This window comes from Neopsephotus bourkii, unplaced genomic scaffold (assembly GCF_033783945.1).
Source record: "Neopsephotus bourkii isolate Nb327-2 ecotype Australia unplaced genomic scaffold, CSIRO-AGI_Nbou_v1 NB_233, whole genome shotgun sequence".
Taxonomy (NCBI): domain Eukaryota; kingdom Metazoa; phylum Chordata; class Aves; order Psittaciformes; family Psittacidae; genus Neopsephotus; species Neopsephotus bourkii.
In genome coordinates this window covers 223,003-244,954 of record NW_026900743.1, presented here as the reverse complement: position 1 = coordinate 244,954, position 21,952 = coordinate 223,003, and the positions used below count along the sequence as shown (strand labels likewise).

General features: G+C 38.1%; 1 protein-coding gene across 4 annotated transcripts in view; it reads right to left on the bottom strand.

Moving 5' to 3' along the window:
- Positions 1–21,952, bottom strand: part of GLCCI1 (glucocorticoid induced 1) — a 58,009-nt gene that overhangs the window by 14,008 nt on the left and 22,049 nt on the right. For 2 of the 4 annotated variants that reach the window (XM_061344697.1, XM_061344695.1), the window contains exons 3-5: positions 15,604–15,690; positions 6,125–6,241; positions 3,042–3,194 (exon numbers count right to left, since the gene is read on the bottom strand). In XM_061344697.1, the coding sequence (XP_061200681.1) occupies positions 3,042–3,194; positions 6,125–6,241; positions 15,604–15,690 (357 nt within the window). The remainder of the gene's footprint in view (positions 1–3,041; positions 3,195–6,124; positions 6,242–15,603; positions 15,691–21,952) is intronic. The other 2 variants (XM_061344698.1, XM_061344696.1) reach the window with 1 other exon arrangement.

The following is a 21,952-nucleotide window of genomic DNA, read 5'->3' as shown; positions in this document are numbered from 1 at the left end:
ATGCATTAGAAAATTAATTTAAAGTTTATTAATAAACCTGAGGACAAAGAGGTGATCAAGAAGTGACTCAAACCGCCAACTTTAACTCAGTTTTATGAAAGAAAGAAAGAAAAAAGGAGAACACCTTCAGCTACCTAAGCAAGGTGAATGATCTGAAAAATTACATACATACATGGCTAAACTGAAAAGAATTAAATATCTGGCATATTTTGACCACTTACAATGCAATGCCTCTAAACTTTATGGTCAATTATTAAAAGGTAATGACATAATGACATTACTGTATCATCAACTATCTTTATGAAACACAAACATAACAAGACTAATGTCTAAATGATTATTCTTCCTTTTATAGAAATTGTAAAAGTACAATTAGTTATCATTAAAATATTAAGAAAAAGAGTATTAAAAAAAAACCAACAAAACAAACGAAGTCAGAAGACATATTCTAAATCAATTTATACATTTTTAAAGCAGGATTACAAAAGTTCAAGTCAGCAAAAAGAAAAGCAGTAAGTATGTAACATCATACCCTACAAAACTGAAAAACAAGTCTAAAAACTAAACTAAACTGGTTTGTGTATCTGAAGACTAAGCAATGAAGTATGGAACTGGCAAGAAAGTATCACTGGTTACCCCTTTTAACTGGGAGGTAAATTTAAAAAAGCAATTCATGTATTATCCATAAATCTATCCATAAAACTTAACCTTAATCTTATTTTTGTCCTCTATGTCATCTAGTCCAATTTCAATGTATGAACTAAGAAGCAGGTAAAAAAAAATTAATTAAAATCACAAGTTTATACTGAAGAAATGAGAGACTAATAGGAAAAATTTAGGAACACTAGGCTAAAATTTTTAAAAGTTAACTGAACTAAAACACATTTTATTTTACTTTGGACAGCACAAACTTGGTTATTGAACTGAAATGGAAGGAACCAGAATGCTACTAGAATGGTGCCCACATTTGAAGAAAAAGAATAAAAATAAAAAATTAGGTAGAGAGCTGCACCTAAAACACAGGTAGTATTCCTTCTCCATGTGTTTAAGCAGGCGGTATGTTATTCCCCAAACCTTCCCTGGCAAACGAATACAGCTTCCCAATAGTGCATAAACTGTTTTATGCACCTGGATAGATCACACGAAAATTAAGGTTTGAACATGCACTGTTAAAACTGTGAAGTAAACGTGGAAACACGTTAAAAGAAAACACCTGAAACTTTAGATACACACTAATCTTAAAACCAAGTCTTTAGAATAATTTATCCTTCACACATCACCCACAGCAACCAACTACCTTTGACTGCTATTTTAAAATCCTTTCTAAAAATACAGCAAGAAAGAATGGCAGAAATCAAATTTATGAAGTTTGGTTTCCTATGGTTTATCTTTTGTTCAGTAACTCCTAACCTTCAACCTAGCTTCCCCAACTCCTCCAGGCCAAAAAGAAGCTAAATTATTGTACTAGGAGAAAGTTCATCAGCAGTAAGATTGAGTAAATTACTCTTGTTATGATCTTCTGTAAGCAAGCTATGAGATCTAGTAGGCTCAAAGACAGTGCTAGGAGGCCGACTTTAGGTCCCACTGGACTAGACTTCACAGAAATCAACAGTTACATAGCAGGAAACAACCCTCTACCCACAAAGATGGACTTGACTTCAAGGGGAATGTCTAATTTATGACTTTCTTTTGTGTTTGAAGACTTTCCCTAGCTAGATGTTTGGAGGAGGGTTCACTATTGCCTTGGTTGCATAAACTGCTGAGCACCTCTGGCCCCAGTCCAACAATGCACTTAAGTATGTGCTTAACTGTTTTGCTGGATCACAGCCAGTACATTCAGTAACTTAGGAGACTGCATCCCAAGCAATAAGCTGTTAGAGCCCAAGGACAACATTTACGAAGGTAATTTGTCTGATAATAAATGAAATGTCCTCTAACTGTAGGAGAGTACAATTCTAGCCGAAGCAACATCAATGGTGGCACTGAAATACATACCTTTTTATACTCTTTTGGACATGGTCCAACAAGGTTTATTGATTGGGGGTTTCTGTTTGGGTTTGTACGTTTGTTTTTTTTTCCTTATGCCCCTGCTACGACACACACCCCTTCCTGAAGGGATGAGCCAGCCTTAGCAAAGCAAACTTAGCATACAACTTCTATTAGTACAGTATTTAATTCTTAAGACTGCTTTGTCCACACAACTAAGTCTCTGGAGAAGCCAAGACTATTCTAAAACTTTTAAAGTTTACTGCTGAAATGAAGGACTACAAATATCAGTTTCTGGAACCTTAAATCTCCAACTGAAGTTTTACAGCTTGTCTTATACATTGAATTGCTATTGCATGACCGTTCACAAGAAAAGAACCTACATCTTAGAGAACATTAGAAGAAATGGTAGCTTATTCCACAGCAGAAAATTTTATTGGCTATTTAGGGAACAGTAGCTGTAAACCAAGTATTTCCCATTTTAAGTGTCATCTAAGCACCCCAGTGCTCCTCAGTGACAATTCCAATCCTCCAGTTCTCCTGCATAAGCTACACTTGCTCTTTCATCAGCATTTCCCACATGGAGATCTCCCATGACGTACCACAGTGGTTTCATGGAAGTAAAATGGTCCACATTCAGTTTATGGAAGAAAAGCATTAAAACAAAAAAGCAGAGCATAGCACTGGAAATTTAAATATTGCCTAAGAAAAAGAATGCAAAATAAGGCAAATAAATTAATTTCGTGGTCTCTAATTACTTACTACTGTAGCCTGAAGAATCTAAATTTTCACTTACTTTTCATTCAAAAACTTTCAAGTTTGCTGCAGAAAGGGCATTCGAAACAAAGTACGTTTGGCCAGAAGCCCTTTAGAAATGAAAAAGAGAACAAAAAAAAAAAGAACAAAAAAAATTCCAACCACCACCCTAAAACACACAAAAAAAATTTCAAACAGTTCTTTGAAGCAAATGATTTTTAATTTCAGCCACAAGGAAGGTTTCCCATGTTTATAGATTATGAAGGGAAAACAACTATAAACATGTTAATAAAGCTTACCTTCGATACTTCTTCTTTTCCACTGTTTTCCTTAATGAATACTTTTTCCAGTTCAGGGCTTATTCCTTCTACATTACACGGCACACGTGAAACAGTTGATTTTGGCACTGAAATGTTTGACAGTGGCATAGGGACTGATCTGGAAATAGAAGCCTAGAAGGTAAAGAGAAATACAATTTGAAGTTGGAAAATGGAATAAAGACAAAAGTCTGAGATGTATACCAAAAACCCTAAGAAGTGTATTAATTTTGCCCTCTAGGTGACCATTTTTATTTGGCAAATTTAAAGGAAAAGAAATGCTTGCATAAACCAAAAGCCACTAAAATCACCTCTACTTAAAGAAGTATCCTAGAATAAAAGCATTCTAGTACTTCACTTATCAGTAAGTAGGCAGCTGTATGTACTTTCCAGATGTAGAGACTACAGAATTTGCATAAGGGGGATGGGGAACACACAGAGCACTGATGGTTTAACAGGGATCCAAAGGGTCTGGATTTCAAAAACATTCCTAATGCTTAACCACTCAGCTGAAATATTCACTTAATGCACTTTTATTCTCTTTTGGTTGGCTTTAGTGAACGAAAAATAAAGCAGTCATTCGGAACCTTTAATTTCATTAGCTACTGGCTTTTCAGAACTTTAAGTCAAAGACCTCTAAAGATATCACTTTAAGAATCAAACATAAATTAATACAAACATGGTTTCAGAAAAAAACTGTTGGAGTGGGGCTCTGTTACCAACAGGAACCATGCACAAGAGTTCATGTGCATCTTGCACAGCCAACCTCAAAAGCTTTACCTTGGCGGCAGCAACATAGCACAGATGTACCTACACTGATAACCATGAACAGTGTTCACTTGTCAACGCATCTTCGCCCTGCAGCTCCAAAGGTGCACGTCACTTGTGTAGGGGCATTCTCTGACTGACAAAACACACTGCCTGCACAATGGCTTCCAACAATGGCATCAGAACCGAAAGCTTCATGAGCCTTGTCAGAGAACACAAGCCATAACAGAGTGAGCTCCAAGTACTAAAGAATGTTCCTTCAAAGCATATATCCTAGGTGGCTTTCGGTCTGCCTCAAAAACTATTTTTACTGTGACTATACATAGTGGTATGTGCAACAGGTTACTTTGACATGGAAAGCAAAACCCATTCCTTTGCAAAATGTAGTGGGATCCTTTGTTATAGAGGCATAAAATTTTCAGGAATAATATCAATTTCCTGTATGCCTTCAACACAAGATTAGGTTTTAATCATGAGATTTTATCCAAACAGAAGGGACATAAAGGATCGGTTATCACGGCTCAACTTCTTCTTTCTAAAACACTAGCTATTTTAAAAAGGCAGTCAGGAAATACAATGACAGAACCAACATTTCAGGAGTTCAAATAGTGGCCTGTTAGTAACATGGGGTCCAAGCTAAGGATTCACTGTAGGTGAAATTTAATCAGGACTCAAATGTCTGCACTGTCAAACGAGACATGATTAACTGCTTTCTACAAGTGACTTAAGGTTCACAAAGTCATTGTCTGAACTTTGCCTGGGCTTTAGAACTCGTAACTGGGTTTCAGTTTCACTGGCAGTTAGTAATGGCTAGAGCAGACACTACATGGGACACCCTCCATTGCAGCCTGCTGAGAATCTGCTTCATGGCCAGTTAATTTGGCCAGGTAATTTGTCCAAAGCCATTCTTCATATATGTCAGCATCTTTATAATTAGAGGAATATTGATATATTCAGAGCATAGGCAAATTTTTATGACAAAAATGACCTGAAAACAAAAACTGTCTTAGCCAAGCCTGTGTTAAAATTATCAGCTGTATTAAAATTTGCCTAAACTCATACATCACTTTGAAAAATGGGTAAGCAATAAGACAACAGAAAACAGAAGCTGACACACTAGGAGCCTTATCTTAACCTCTCAGAGAGGAAGATATGAAACCCACAGACTGATGCTGGAGAGAAGTCTTGACATCACAATGTCCATAGGTACAGAGCATGAGAATGGTCATCAACATAATCTGGACATATTTTGCATTCTAAAGCTTAAGTCTGATGGAGGTTTTACAGTAAGTCTGTCTGGAACAAGAACAGGATGGTGATGATAGCAATTTTTCCACTTAATATCCTAGAAACCTCTCAAAATATACTGTAACAACTGTACTATAATATAGCCACTGTAACCACAAACTCTTATGCTAGAAGAGTCTGCATTGACGAAGATTCTGGACTACCGTAACAACCAAGAGGTTTTTCCTAAACAAAACCATGAAGAAAAAGACTTCTATCCTGTAGTCTGGTAGCTCCTCTAGTCACCAGTCACTAGGGATGGGGTACTGTGTGTGACAAGCACTGGTTTTAGCTGAGTTTAAATTCAAGGTGAATTACTGCCCTTTTTTCGAAAGTAAACACCACAATATTGTTTTCCTCGATGTCATGCAGAAATTGCCTCTCTGGCCGGGAACTGAACAATAAGCAAAGTATCAGAAAAAATTCTTAAAATGGAACACTGAAATGAGATTTTCCCTTCATATCTCTGGTGATACAGTGTTGTTGTCTTTTACTGGTAAATACATGGTAAGGTGAATTACAAGTCTGGCCGTAACAAGCCAGTTAGTGTTCTGCTTGCTGCTCAAAGACTGATCAATTGTTGGCTTGCCAATCCTTGGTACTTCCTTTTCTTTATCTTTTATTTTTTTTCCCAGCTAGCTCAGATGAAACTGGGTTGCAGAACTGATAAGCAAAGACCTTCCAGAGAAGCAGACACTTCTGAAAGCACACCACAAAAATTAGACTTGGAAGCAAGCATGTATTCCTGGAAATGCAGTCTTGTAAGTGCTTTTACAGCACCTTAATATATTTCAGTTGCTATCTTGCCATACCCTGCTATAACCCTTCTTTCTTTTATTATATGATGATTATCAGATACATTTCAGTGAAGATGCAATGGTATTGGGTTATTAAACATTTCAGTGTACCACATCAGAAAACGAACAGAAGAAAGACAGGAAGAAACAGTGCTCTATTCACCCAACCCTGATAAGGTAGGAGGCTATTAATACGAGGAACTATCTACTTACCTGAGTCTGACTGATTGCTATATGGTTGCCATGGAGAGGTGACTGACGTTCTTTCTCTTTACTGTGACGACTACTCTGCTTACTGCGCTGAAGCTGCTGCCTCAGTTTGGCAATCTGCTGGAAAGAAGTTCGGTGAAGTGACAGTGAGTTATCGAATGGATAACTGTTCAAATCATCACATATAAAGCAAATCACAGACATTTTAAGTCCTCTTTGGGGGATTTTAAATACATATGTGATTGCCTTCCCTTGAAGCATGAGCATTAAAGCTTCTTCTGCTTATCAGATACTTGCTCCAAAGTACACGCCCTACTCACCAGCCTGAATGTGACAGCAGGCTTAGTTTAATCAGTGAAATTCCTCATTTACAAACAAGCACTGTAATAACTGATGCAAACAAAAGTAGTCAGAATGACAATTTGTAGCAGTTTCTGGCCTGTAACTGGTTTAAACTGGGGACTCGGAAGCCTACAGTTTAATTTATTTAATCTTAAACCAACCCGAAGTTTCCCAATGATAATTCATCATAAAAGCAAAGAGCCTTCACAAACAACTGGCAACAAATATGCATTGCTCATCTTGGAAAACTTATTTAATACATTTAATAGCATTTCCCTGCAGGCTAAATTATCAAAGATTCCTTCAGGCAGGCAGAATTTTCTTTTCTGCTGGCTGCTGTAAAGAAGTCTAATCAAAAGTTGCATATTTTAAATGTCAAATGCAACTAAAGCCATTATCCATTTGACCTGCCCCCTAACAAGAAATCAAAGTATTTCATTTAGGGATTCACCCACTTATTTATTCCTCCTGGATAATTTCTACATGAAAAAGAGTATTTACCTCTAGGAGCATTATCTCAGAAGTTTAGACTATGTGCAAATTCACACAACAGGTACAGACACTTCTTTAAGACTGGATGATTTCTTCCTCTGGGCTCAAGTCCCGCTTTCCCTCATGCTCCACACACTGGCATGCAAGGCAAAGCATGCATGGCCCCATTTCATTTCTAACTCAGCCAGAAATACAATTTTTAAAAAACCTGAAGGGCAAGTAAGGAGAAGTGGATGCACATAGAATTCATATTTCAAAGAACTTAATCAGCTAGAAAGTAAGCTCTCCTTCTGAGAGACACCTTACAAGTACATACACTCTGCGGTTAACTCTTAAGTAGTTAAATATATCACCAATGCTCTTGTAAAGCAACTCTGTGATAGAGAATCACTTCATGTCACTCTTCACAGCATCAGAGATGACAGTGCTTGGTGAAGAGGTTTGGATGGAGCTTTACTCCAGACTGTGGACTTTTCTTTGTGATGTTTCTGGTATCACTCATAAAAGAAGGATCACCTTTAAGGCTTCACATCCAATCTTGCACGCCTTGTTACCCATATTCAGAGAACTGCTACTCAGAAACGGCTGAATACTTTGACTTTTCAGCAACAGAGAAACACTTCAGACTTCCAAGAGGGCCTGTGTTTAGAATATATCAAAAAAGACAGAACCCTAATAGGACTGAGTTTCTAACACAGGCGAGCTAGATTTAGAGAACTAAATCCCTTTTTTTTTTTTTTAGACTAATCTCCTATTGAAAGGTGCAACTCAGGCACCATATTGGAAGAAACTCTGAAGGAGTCTGAAGAAATAGCTCATCCCTGAAAAAAAAAAAAAAAAAAATTTGTCCAGAACTTCCTCATCCTCCTTGTAGGAGTACTGGCAATTAGGAAGCCCAGCTCTATGGGGAGATGAAAAAGACAGCAGGTAAGTAGTCTGGTTACATCCATCTAAGATTTGTATCTTATATCAGAGTGTTGGAGAATAGGGAGAACAGGGAAACAATCTTCATCTTCCCCTTTAAAAAAACCCCTTAAAAACAGAAGAGAAAAATGAGGCCCAGAACAGAAGAGCTGTGGACGGAGATGGCTGCCACAAGAATAATCAGAAAGTAGGGAGAGTGCTGTACATGAATCTTTCACTTCTGCTGTCTCTCCCTGATGCTGTGTGCTCCTTCCTAGTTAAAAAGTTGTCAGTTTATTGTTTTGGGGTTTTTTTTTTATTTATTTAAATGAAATCTGGCTTTCTGAGCTTTCCTCAGGAGCATGCTATAAAAAAGATCTCTACAATTCCACCCCAGAGATCTGGCTCGCTGATTTCTGTTGTAAACAGCCTGCAAATCTTTGAGAACATAGCCTCTCACTGTAAAATCTGGACAGTGAAAGCATTAAATGGGAGAGCGTTGATAGGCTGGTATGTCTCTAGGCTGACTGAAACCTTGGAGCTCTGATATTCTGAAAGGAATCATAAGGCCCTGGAATCTGAGGTTCTCTCAGCTACCTCAAGAGTACGTGTATTTTAGCAGTCAGTAGGTTCTTAACAGCAACAGAAATAAAAGGCTTCTGGGGTCACTGGGGAGAAACAGAGAGATGAAAACTTGAAGAATCTGACTATCTGGAACTGATGTGATCACTTAAGGCAAACATGCAATGCAAGTAAAGCCTTCTCAGATTACCTGTCCTTGGCCATGAATTTGAAGGACCCTAGCTTTCCATAATGTGGCAGATATTATCAGAAAAAAAACCAACCAACCAACCAACCAACAAAAAAATCCAACAAAAAGAAAACAACAAATCAAAACCAAAGAGAAATTAAGGATGGCCATATTAGAAATGAATCTGCTATTTCCTATCCATCCTCCATACATGGAGGACAGAGGCTTCCCAGCATAGACAACCCCGCTTCAGAGCAGCCACACTAAGCAGGCAGTGACACCGGGTACAAGAGTAGATCAATCCTTCAAATTAAATGATTCTCCATCTCTTCACCAAGGAGAGTCCATTGTAAATTTACCACTTACTAAAGCTAATCCTGAAATCCCAGTGGTGTTTTTTCCTCTACAAGGTTAGTTTTTATTGCCAAGTATTTTCCACCTCAAGCTCAAAGAAAGCCATTACTACTGACAGGAAGAGGTAGTTGCGCTAACTTCCTAGAAGTTTATCTTCATCTTCTTCCTAAGCAGCAGAGAAGCACAATCTAAGCATGAAACATAACCAGAATGAGCTGCAGACAGGTATGAGGTACCCTAATCCTAGGAAAACAGATATAATTTGCATAGTGAGGAAGAAGTCTATAATATATGCCTTGATGGCATCTGTTTTACCAAGTATCTCAGAGAAGCAGCTTCTCTCCTGGGCAGTCAACTGATGCAACTAATAGGAGCCAGAGAATTTGCTGGTCAAAGAAAATGGTGCCAAGTGAGTGGTATCAGGAAAACATCTACTGGAAGATCCAGCCATTACAATGGTGCAGATACACTCTGATACTGAACTCCATCCAGCAGGGCAGGAATACAGATATTTCAGTTAGGAAGATGACGCAGAAAAGAAAGGATGCGCTATGCTGGGAGGAAAAGAAAAAAAAAAGTGCAGTAACAAACTGTTAATTTTAACAGGGCAGCTAAGAGCATAAAGGGTTTGGGACACCATTTCCCTCACACAAGTACTGAGCATGAAGGTGACAGAGGCACACATAGTCATACTAAGGACACATGTAAATCATCAGAAAAAGATCAAATGAGTAGCCTTTAAAGCATTCAGTTGTTGAAGACATTAAACCCTTAGCCTTGCACATATGTGCATTGAGATACATTAAAGGTGCCAACTATTTCAGTATACCAATTTGAATGTTTTCCCCATGTAACCTAGCTTTAAGATGGGCTGAAAGTTCTCATACAAGTATTTTCTTAGAGGATACAGCTAAAGAAAAAAAGGGGGGGGGGGGAAATCAAGGAATTCATCAAGGAATAAATACAGTTTGAATCCTACTTCCAACATCCAGATACAATTATTTAAAATTATTTTGCTATACTGTAAGGCATAAACATGTATCACAGAATCACAGAATCCCAAGGGTTGGAAGGGACCTCAAAAGATCATCTGGTCCAACCCCCCTGCAAGAGCAGGGTAACCTAGAGTACATCACACAGGAACTTGTCCAGGCGGGCCTTGAATATCTCCAACATAAGAGGCTCCACAACCCTCCTGGGCAACCTGTTCCAGTGCTCTGTCACTCTCACAGTAAAGAAGTTCTTCCTGATGTTAACGTGGAACCTCCTATGCTCCAGTTTACACCCATTGCCCCTTGTTCTATCACTGGACATCACTGAAAAAAGCCTAGCTCCACCCTCCTGACTAACACCCATTACATATTTGTAAACACTGATGAGGTCACCCCTCAGTCTCCTCCAAGCTGAAGAGACCCAGCTCCTTCAGCCTCTCCTCATAAGGGAGATGTTCCACTCCCTTAATCATCTTTGGGCTCTGCGCTGGACTCTTTCAAGCAATTCCCTGTCCTTCTTGAATTGAGGGGCCCAGAACTGGACACAATATTCCAGATGCGGCCTCACCAAGGCAGAATATAGGGGGAGGAGAACCTCTCTTGACCTACTAACCACACCCTTTCTAATACACCCCAGGATGCCATTGGCCTTCTTGGCCACAAAGGCACATTGCTGGCTCATGTTCATCCTTCTATCCACCAGGACCCCCAGGTCCCTTTCCCCTTCACTACTTTCCAGCAGGTCAGTCCCCAACCTGTACTGGTAGTAAGTTTCAAAGTGTAGCTTTTTGGCAAGTACTCCCATGTGAGCATATGACAGCAGGAGCACACAGCACACATCTGTGCACATTTCAAAAATATTAAGAAAGATTTCAGCCTTTCCACTTCCAGGGACTGCTCCCTGCAATGCTGTTGATGTATCAGAAAGACTCCATCCATCCTTAGGCCCCCTATACGATGACCATCAAAGATTGTTAAACAAGATGTTAGAAAGAACCCTATAAATATGTTTTTTGTTTGCTGATTTTTTACAGCTAGAAGTGTACTTGAAATAAATATGAATCTTCTCTATACCAACTGTAATATGCATGCAGTCTAATGTAATGGCACACACCTGAGGAATAAGCAAATTAGGCCTGATCTGGAATAATCTGAGCACCCTGATAACTTTTCATTTGAAGAGATGTAGATTGAGATTACTGATATGAAGGAATATGTCACATCTACCATTCTTGTCCAAATATTCATTAATATTTACCACTTAACAGGTTTTATTTTTACAAATCAGGCTACACAACATGTTCACTTCCTATTGCTGAATAAGCTAAACTCCTTATTAATGAGTGAGCTCTCATTCACGAACCAGTTGTTAATAAACAGTAGGTCAAAGAGCAAAACAAGCATTAGAAATTCACCCTAAACGTTTGAATATAATCTTTCAATTGGTGCATGAAAGCACACAAAAAGTGCAAGCTCTCATATTTGATTCTCTTTTATTCCAAAGTCCTTTTCAGGTAGTCTCTTAGAAGAAAATGGACCTTCCAGCAGGGGGTTGCTGGTCTCAGTATAACAGATACAACATCCAGAGGTGCTTAACGGAAGTGAAAAATCAGCTGAAATACTCATTTTTAAAAAAACTTATACAAACAGAAATCTACTTGTTTTAAAACCCGGGGTTTTCCAGTTCAGGGTAAACTGTAACTAAAATTGGTCCTATTCAACAGAATATCAAGCAAACAATTCAGGTTGAAAGGGAAAAAAACCACCAGTGGTTGAAACCACTACTTGGTCTGTGTCCAGTACAAAGACTGATAGCAATCTTTATCTCCCAGTCAAAACATGTGTCTATTAAAATAATGTTAAAGCTGTCTGGCATTATCTTACGACAAGTTATATTCAAGACTTCCTAATAACAAGCAGAAGAACCCTCCAGAATAAATTAAAAATAAAAAGTAAATTTTGTTAGATGACAAAAAGGTAAATTCCATCTTCACAAAGTCCATACCGAGAGCTGGGAAGTTTCAAATTTTCTAATAGACCCATGACAAGAAAGCAGTCATTGCCTATTTCACTGTTAGACAGCTCCAATCCTGACACCCAGCTATTTCAACTCAAGGGCAAAACAATTTTCAACTACCCAAAGTGAATTATTTTTTTATGTGATGTCCTGGTTTTAGCAGTAGCAGTCATTTTTCTCTTTCTTGGTAGCTGGTGCAGTGCTGTGTTTTGACTTTCGGCCTGGGAACAGAGCTGATAAAAATGATGTTTTGGTTTGGCCAAGGACTTTGTGAGCCTCCTGCTCTGCCAGGGAGGAGGGAAGCCGGGAGGAAGCAGAGACAGGACACCTGACCCAAACTGACCAAAGAGGTATTCCATACCACAGCACGTCATGCCCTGGATGTAACTGGGGAGTTACCCGGAAGGGCTAGGGACTGTAGGATTGGAGGAGGTATCGGTTGGTGCTTGATCGGGCTGGGGGGGCAAGTTATTGGTTGCCTGGTGATGGGGTGTTGTATTCTCTTCCCCTGTTATTTCCTTTATCATTACTATTATTGGTGGTAGCAGCAGTGATTTGTGTTATACCTTAGTTACTAAACTGTTCTTATCTCAACCCGTGGGAGTTGCATTCTTTCTGATTCTCCTCTCTGTCCCTCCGGGAATAGGGGGAGGGCAAGAAAGGGGGGGAATGAGTGAGTGAAAGCTGTCTGGTTGGGGTTAAACGACAATACAGAATTCATTTGTGTGCTTGGGATCTTAAGTCTATACACACATTTTTAGGTTTACTAAATGTAAAACTTTTAAGAATTCCCAGTTGTATTAAATACATATTTTTAATTGTAGTAGCTCTCAACCTCACCAAGGAAAAAACAAGTTTTTAAACGTCAAAGCACATTCAATCCTCTTTTATCAAAACCAATTAAAATTATGCATACAAGTGTTTGGCTAGTTTACAAGTATCAAGATGATAAAAAAAAATACATGCTAGAAATAATTCAGCAAACTGTTGGAACATGAAAACATGAATCCAAAATGCTCAAACAAGCCAAGGAAACTGTAAACAGCTCTCTACTTGTTTACTGTCAAATGCTATGGAAAACAATTCAAAACACTGAGCTGAACTACTGTTACCTATGGTACTCATAACAAATGCAGTCACACCCAGGAGAGGTGATATACTTCTACTACTCAAGCTCTTGTTTTCATCTGCCTATAGCTTTGTAAAATTTCCTCTGAAGGATACCATGCAACATTCAGCTCTTCTATCTCCCTCTCATCAGAGATTTCAGTACAAGTATTATAAGTTATTTTAAGAATGACATTAAAATGAAAAGGGGGTGAAAAACATTTTACCATTTAATGTGCTTAAACACACTATTATAACTTTTTTACCTGGGCAGCTCTGCTGTCCAAGGCTTTGGAAGAAAAAGCCAAACATTTGTCCAGGGGTCCTTCATGCTGGAAATGTGCCCCTCTATTTCCTTGGAAAAATCTTTACATTTGAAGAAGCTTTAGCAAAAAAAATCAGTTTCCACATGGCAGGACGTTTGCTAGTAATTCTGTCCCTAGTAGGCTTTACAGTTTGAACAGAACTGCCTCAGAGAATTTCTCCTTCCAGAAAGCCTCAGAGCTGCGAACACTGTGGTACAAACAAACAGAGTGCACAGATGCTGTTGATGTTGAACAAACTCTTAATACCCACCACACAAGCACTGAATAGCCAGACAGAGGAGCTGGAACCATGACTTACAGATGAAGGAAAGGAAAAAGCATGGGATGAAATAGAAGCTAAACAACGGAGAGACAGAACAGACACTAAACTGGAAGATAACATGGTAGGAACTCATGTAAGGGAAGGCAGGTGAGAAACTGACTGGATAATGCACACAGAATGACACCAGGACTAATTATGAACCTCAGGAACTAGAAGATGCAAGAAAAATGTTTTGAGAAAATGAAGAAAAGAAAAAAGAGGAAGGGGAAGAACTATAAGCTGTAGAAGACAAAGGCACGTTTTGGGATGAACAACCATTGCAAAATTTGCACAGAAACCACTCCTTTCCGCGCACCCTACTTTTTCCAAAACTGCATTCTGTCAGAAAGGAACCACGAAACCCAATGGCCACGTGTTTTTTATCTTTCTCTTATGGCCAATCCATAAAGAGGGTGACAGCCTAGCACAATGGGTCAGTTATCCAATGGTAGAGACTTGCTCACATGCTGAAGGTTTCATTATCACTGACAGCCACAGCACTGTGGTGAAGAAAAGCTGCTTGTTGCAGAACTTGATAGGGAACTGCCAGATGATGAAGGATGGTCTCCCAGTAAAACCAGACAAGCATTATCCTGGAAATACAGACACTATTCCTACCCCTGCTACAATTCCTTTGTGCTAGTAGGCAATGCTTAAGCCAAAACTTTTCAGAAACAAAACTCCTTCTGCACTAATTTCTGGGCACTTAATCTGTGATTCTGAGTGGTTCCTCACAGAGGCAGATGAAGTCATCCAGGCAACTGAAGGCCCATATACTAATAAATGAGCTATGATGGGTTTCATAACAGGTACTCAATCAGATGGGAACAGACAACCCTCGTTGGATTGACCCCTCTTTGGCCAAGGTCCTCATCTTTAAAAATGAGGCTACTGCCACCACTGGAATGCAAGATTATTCCATTTCATCAAATCTGACTTTAAAATTCAAGTAATTAAATTTACAACACTCTTTTTGATAACTGTTGTTCCTATCAATGGCTGTCTGGAAGAAGACCTTATATTGCCAGTAACAACATCTCCTCAGATAACCTATGTTTCTTCTCATTTTTTAATATCCTACTAAACAGGGATCCAGGAGAGAGGGTTCAAAAGCTGCGTATCAGGAAAAAGTCCCACCCTGTGTGAACGTGGTGCAAGATTAACTTCTTAAAAAGAACTGTGTAGCTCTTGAACCCAGGCTGCACCCTTCCTGACAGCAGAATGAGGCTGACTGGAAGCCAGTTATTAAGTACTGGGCAGAGCTAGAGTTACATGAACTCTGGACAGAATGGAGTTTACTGAGACAAAACCTGACAAATACTGATATTTCAGTTGAGCTGGAGACCGTTTTACTGTATCTACTTTCTCATGATGCAAATCCACTTCAGTTTTGGTGGGTTCTTTCTAGTTGCAATTGTAGTCTACAGCAAAATACTATTTCAAGTAATCATACTATTACTCTAACAGTTAACCTCCTTTTTCATTTGTGAATATGATGTCCTCTATCTCCACCCTAAAACTTGAACAACATTTCCAAACAAGAATATGCTAACATACTGACTTATACCTTGCCCCTCTCAGGAGAGCAGTGTTAAAGAACAGAAAGCTAGCTAAGGTAACTCTGAACAGAAAAACTGGTAAGCAATGACAAGCCTGGTTCTTCAGCACTCAGTCTGGCCACTCTTTCACAGCCAACACAGTATTGTGGGCAGAGAGGAAATCGAACAGGCATAAGATAACAACCACTCTTGAAACAACACTTATTTTGGAGGTAAAACCTGTTTCAAAAGCAACAGAGGGGAGGGAAAAGGTGCAGTTTCCTGGACTCCAGATAGAGATTAAAAAATGTCTTGGACATATCAAAACTTGAAAGTCTCCACTGTGCAAAACTTCTCACCTCTTTTAGTTGATCAGCACTTCCCCATGATGCTGAGCGCTGATGTGACCTCTTTTCTGCTCCCTCTTCAGACCAACAGCTAGGTGTCTAGAGGAGGGGGAAAAAAAAGGAAAATATACTGTACTGAATTCTCTAGATAAGAACACTTCTGTCACAAATTATTGCTTTACCCTTTCTGCAGTGTCAGAGAACAGGCATTAGAGTGTCTGAACAACTTAAGAATAAAGAATTAATTTCAGGATCAGATATGCAGCAGTAACAGTCTCAAATAATAATAAGAAAAAATATAGAAACCTAAGGCTTTGTAAACTTCCATTTACACAGGATGGGGACTACACATTACTGAAGAAGGAATCAGAGGCCTGGCAGTCACAGAAATACTACCTGGCTCCTCCCATCTGTGCTTTGGTGTCCACTTATCGTTTGCATTCAGTGAACAGTTTAGAAAGTCACACAATAAACAAACAAATAAATAAACAAAAGTGCACAAACAAAGTCCAAGACCAAAAGCCAGGATCCACTTCTCCCACCTGTCTTCCTTAATCGGAGCCATATAACCAATTCCTTCTTGCTAACTCTGACTTGACACAGAGTTTGATACAGCTTTTTTTACTTTCAGCACTGACCTACATGAGCACAACAGTGACAGGAAGACCTCCTCCAGCCTTGTTGGAAGCCCAGAAGTGTCAGGACTGTCTCTGGATGTAGGAGCTATAAAGTTAAATCCCAAAGATTGAAAAGAGTCTGGGAGCCAATCTCCCAAATTCACCATAAGACTATTATGAAAATTGAGGCTATGCACCAGCATTTCTGAACAAGGGAGTCACCAGCTGCCAGAGGAGCATCTAAAATCCATGGTGAGTTTGGGGTATGAACCATATAAAACTCAGGGCTAGAGGCACATATATAAATTTGTGACTGATACCACTAGAAACAAGGCAAATTTGGCAGTGAGTTTTTTCAGGAAGAGCACTGCTGATACACCTCCAAGGGAGATAGGACCCCTGTCGAGCAGGAAAGACAGGATCTGGGATCCACCTCCCTAAAGGACTTCCATCTTACACATGGAAACCCTGTTTCTCCACAGCTTTCCTTACTCTTGCTTCCTCTCTAGGGTGTAGAAACTTCTGTAGTACCCACACATGTAGCAGACACTACTCTGTTCAGGAAGCACTACCCTGGAGAGTACCGCAAACACTGCATGTGCAGCTCTTCACCCTCTGCCCTGTGAGGAGAGGTGGAAGCAGCCCTCTGGGGCCAGACCTCCCCAGCCAAGCATCATTCAGCCCCGAACTGTACTTTCAGAGCACAAGCAATACCTTCATAATCACTGCACTGCCATAGTATTATATGGCACACATAATACTATGGCAGCCCAGCACCTAACTTGTAAGTGCTGATATTGAATGTGCTAAGACAGTTTGTGTGCACGGGCCTATATATCCCACTTGTGTTTTCTGCCAGCCCTGCACTTTCCATGTTTTTAGTGTTTTTTTTTTTTCCCCTCGGTTATTTTTACACCACCAGGCATACTTCCACCAAAGGCCCAGTACGCTGAGTGGGCGATTAGAAAGCAAAATGGAAAGAATCAGTAATGAAGTCTTTGCTGCATATTCCCAGAAAAGAGAAAACAAGTCTTTATAAAAGCTAGGGTCCTGTGTATTTATTATATGATTCTTTGTGTGTCTGGGAAAGAAGCTAGAATATAATGTGGTTATGAAAATAAATTAATGAGAGTGAAGAGTTAAAACTTTCATTTAAACCTGTGAGGAAAATAGAGGAATTCCTCAGCTAGGGGAAATTTGCTTCTTTTTTTAAATCCATGGGCTTTCACAGTTTCACAATTTACTTCCCCAATTTAAACTGCCCTTTTCTTAAAACATTCTACTATATCCCAAGTACAGCTCGTACTATACCCTCATATGAAACCAGAAAAAGGTCAACGCAAAAGGAATTCTTTGAAAATTTATCTTTCAAAGAGTGTTTCCTGGATATAAGATTGCTCCACAGTTTGGCAATGACTCCAGGAAGAAGTAGAAACAGGCATTTCAGTTGCTTTAATATTTACCTGTATTGCAGGAGGGTGTACCTGGGATCACTACAAGCCCACAGCCTTTCAATTACAGCCAAGAACCAAATTAATTACAAGAACCAAAAAGACATCAAGTGTCTAAAATGCCAAAGTGAGTTTCTCAACCAAGAGAAGTTGTTAAAAAAAACCCCAAACCATATGTACAGAACAAAAGCTTGCCTGTATTTTTTAATGAGCATGGATATCGATCCAGATATCAAGGACAAGAACAAACTAATAGCAACACCCTGCGAAACTTCATCAACAACACTAGTGAATGTTAGGAGAGAAAGATTGGAATCCTTGTATTTTAGCTGATTTAATCAGAAATCAAAAGTAACAAATATAAAACACCCATTCTCTTCATACTAAATTCTGTACTTTTTCAAATAATGCATTGACACTCCTCCAGTCAAATACTATCTCTCCTGAGACAAGGATTACACAGCTGTTTTCAATCTCTGGCAAATTGAGTCAAGTCACAACCTTTCAAAATATACATGCAAGCATCAGTATACAGGGGGCAGACTATTTGTGTCCCTCGATTTATCTGCAGTATTAGATTACAAATACTATAAAGATGTTCCTAGCACAGTATTGAAGTCAGGCAATGTTATGTTAATGTGTTATTTATATTCAGATGGAAAAGAAAAAAGGTTAAAAATAACACAACATAGGCAGTTACCAGATTATATCTTGCCAGTCATCTTCAGACACTAAAAAATTCCACTTATAATACATTGTAACCCACATTATATAAAGATAAGTTTTGGGTTTGTAACCCAAAATCCTTATGTTCATGCAAAAGCTTCAAAAAAAAACCCCAACAAAATCAACATAAAAGAACCCCACACTTCTTACATTTAAACAGAAATTCTACTTTCCTAAGTACAGTTCATGTATGAGCACCTTGCATATCACTTGCATGCTGTAATTTATATCATAAATAAGATGGGGGTGTGCAGCACCCCTGATATGCCACATTTCATAAAAATTGTTTTCCTATCTTTATTTACAATTTCTACAAAACAGGCTTACCCATGCAAGCCTCCAATTCAAGCTGCAAGTGTACTTCCCGTGTGGTAAGCATATTAAAAAAATGATAAAAGTAAAAATGTAACTCAAAACTGTATCTGAAAAAAATATTTATGAATCATAATAAATGAAACAAAAGTTTCTGCACCTCAAGTCAGAAACACAGTAAGAGAGGTCATAAGCACTATCAGTAAAGCTGGTAATATTTCAGAGCTGAAACAAATTTACAGCATGACTTAAGAATGAACTGAACTTCATGAAACTGAAGGATTATTCCTGCAAGTCTATGTTCAGAAATTAACATTTAAAATATTTTAGGAGGAGAACCTGGAAAATATTATGTCATACATAATGCAGCTTCAGCAGGAGGACCGCTGTTATTTCAAAATGTGAAGGCTCACAGTCCCAATTTCAGTTGACACAATGCCTAAAGCATGTGCATGGGATAGGGCAAGCTGAGAACACCGCATCTGGTTGCTCTCTTCAGTCTTAATGTAAATCACAATTACCATTGTTCTAACTCACCCAACCTTGTAGGCATTAGCATTTCTCCCAATATGTTTGGTAATTCTGCGCCCCTTTTCCACCCATATCAGGGATATACACCTACATTCTTTCCATTTAATTTAAATCAGAATGACTGCATGGAGTACCACCTACCTAAAAACCTAAAATAAGACCAAGTTACTCTATTTCGCATTTTATTGCCAGCTCTTCACTCCAATTACTATATCTAGTCTGAATTCCAGATTAACTACATTGGGGATGGGTGCAAATAGCAAGAACACAAGCCTAGGTTTTACAGGGGAAGCAATTATGTTTCTGAAGAACTTTCACATTCAAAAGAAACAACAGCAGAAGGAGAAAGTCTGATGAGTCTTCAGATGTTTCTAAAGCATTCAAAGGCCCTCTAGAAATTTTACAGAAAGAAACAGCCTGAAGTTGGAAGTTAATTTGACTATAGGTGATGACTCCTCTTAAACACCAGAAAGTCAGAATCATAAATTCATAGTTATATGACACACATCTCTTACTTTTCATCCCTTCCACCCAAAGTATGTCATTATACTATTCCATGAAAGCAGTAACTAACACACCAATGAAAAAGCTTCAGTAATTGAGCTTCCTGGTTTATGATGTTAATTTTTGAGCAACAAAACTTCTTCCCAAAAGAAAAGAAAACATTACTCAGGTGACTAATCAGAGCTAACTACATTAAAGCCTTGACCCACACACAGGAACAAGAAGAATATACTTTAGCTAAGCATTTCAGTTTATTATTTACTCTATGCATTATTCTTCAGATTAGAGAGAAGTAAAAATTCTGAAAAGCATTTTACAAACTTTCTTAATTTCTGTTTGTATAAAATTCAATTGCATTATACAATGAAAAAATCATATCCAGGCATACTGGAATCCAGTTTAAGTCATCACGGGGGGGGATCATACTCCACTTAGTCATTTGTTTTTTTTTCTCTGTATTATTTAGTCTAAGGAAGATTAGATGAACTTTAACTGCAAATATCTTTTTTCTGACACCAACACACATTTGTCTCTAATCTCTTTCATTATAGAAAAATATTTAAAATTATTTAGCTACTGCCAAATAATTACATTAAACCAACTATGACAATTATCCAAATGTTTCTGAAGATTCTGAGGTTAGGCATAGCTATTTCAACACTTAATTATTCCTTATAGTAGGAAGAGGGAAATACATGTACATATACAGCATGAAAGGTAAGCACACAAACTTGCTCCACCAAAAGAGATGGAAAAAAATAGGGAAGGAAACTATTCAGAGTTTTAAATGGCCTTAATAAAAAGTTCAAAATACACTGAAAATGAGAGGGAAGTAGGGCAGTAGGGAAACCTAGGAAAGGGATCACAAAGCATATCAACACATAACAACTTCCTATAATAGTGAGCTTCCTTCCATTTCTGAAATATTTGATACTAAATAAGATGCTGTATGTTTGATTATACAAAACTAAGATAGGATAGTTGTATGCATATACACACATACACATGAACATAAATGCATGCAGAATCCTGAGAAAACTGGAACTGTGTGTCACAATACATACTGTCATCATATGTTTTTCCAAAATCAAACATAACAACCTTAATTCAGTGTTGTCAGTCAAAATACTCTAGGTAGGTAAGAGGAACACAGAAATACAAACTATAGTTACTATCAAGATGCAACATAAAGAAACAAAATTCTGTTTCCTCTCTTTAAATAATAAAATTATTATTTAAATAATAATGCTGGATTAATTTTAGAGAAAAAAGAAACATTTTATTCATGAGCATGTACAGCTTCATAAATGAGAAACAAGGACTTAGGATAAAACTCATTAAATGGTCATATGATCATGATGAGAACCAGAATCTGACTCGTGTTTTTTTAACCCAAGAGTTCTAAGAAACTTAGAACAGTCATAATCACCACCTTCACAAATGGCACAAAATTTGTATTTTAAATTAATGTTTATTTAGAGACAAAAAGTACCCTTGAAAGAGAAATAATTGTTCCACCTACAATGTAAGTTATACCGACAGTATAAATGATTGTGAGTTTGTAAATAAGAGATAATTTATTCTGCAATGAAACATATTCATACAAAAAATTGGTCTATTGACTTTCATCATCTTGTTTTTATTTCTTTTGTATGTTCCTATCTTCCACTCTGCTAAACTACCAAGTGTTGTTATATTTAGCTACTGTAAACTATATGAACTCCCATGAGCTAAACTGTTACTTAGCCAACAAACATGAAGTAGAAGTACTTATGCTGGTACCCAGGCAAAGAGTAAGGTTTTAATTTAATTTAACTTAATTTGTCATGCATGTATCCCATCAACGACTTGGAACTCCTCTTTAGTCCTTGAAATTAGATATACTTCAAATAACACAGAGCTCAAACAACAAAAAACCCCACACAACCAAAACATGAGTCAATATTTTATCATCTTCTAAAAGCCTCCCTAGTGAACGTTTCATTTAAAAGCAAAAATATGGAATTACTGTGCCAATCACTACGCTTGTTACATTTACATATTCATATAGTCCTGAGTAGTCAAGACACATGTTTTTCAACTCAAACAGTACTAAACCTTCGTTTTTTCATAACTGGAATAAAAAGACAGCCAATATAATTCTGTATTAGAAGACATCCACACAAATCCACACCATGAAACTTCCCTGCCCTTATCCTTTTGAAATAATATTTCAGCTTG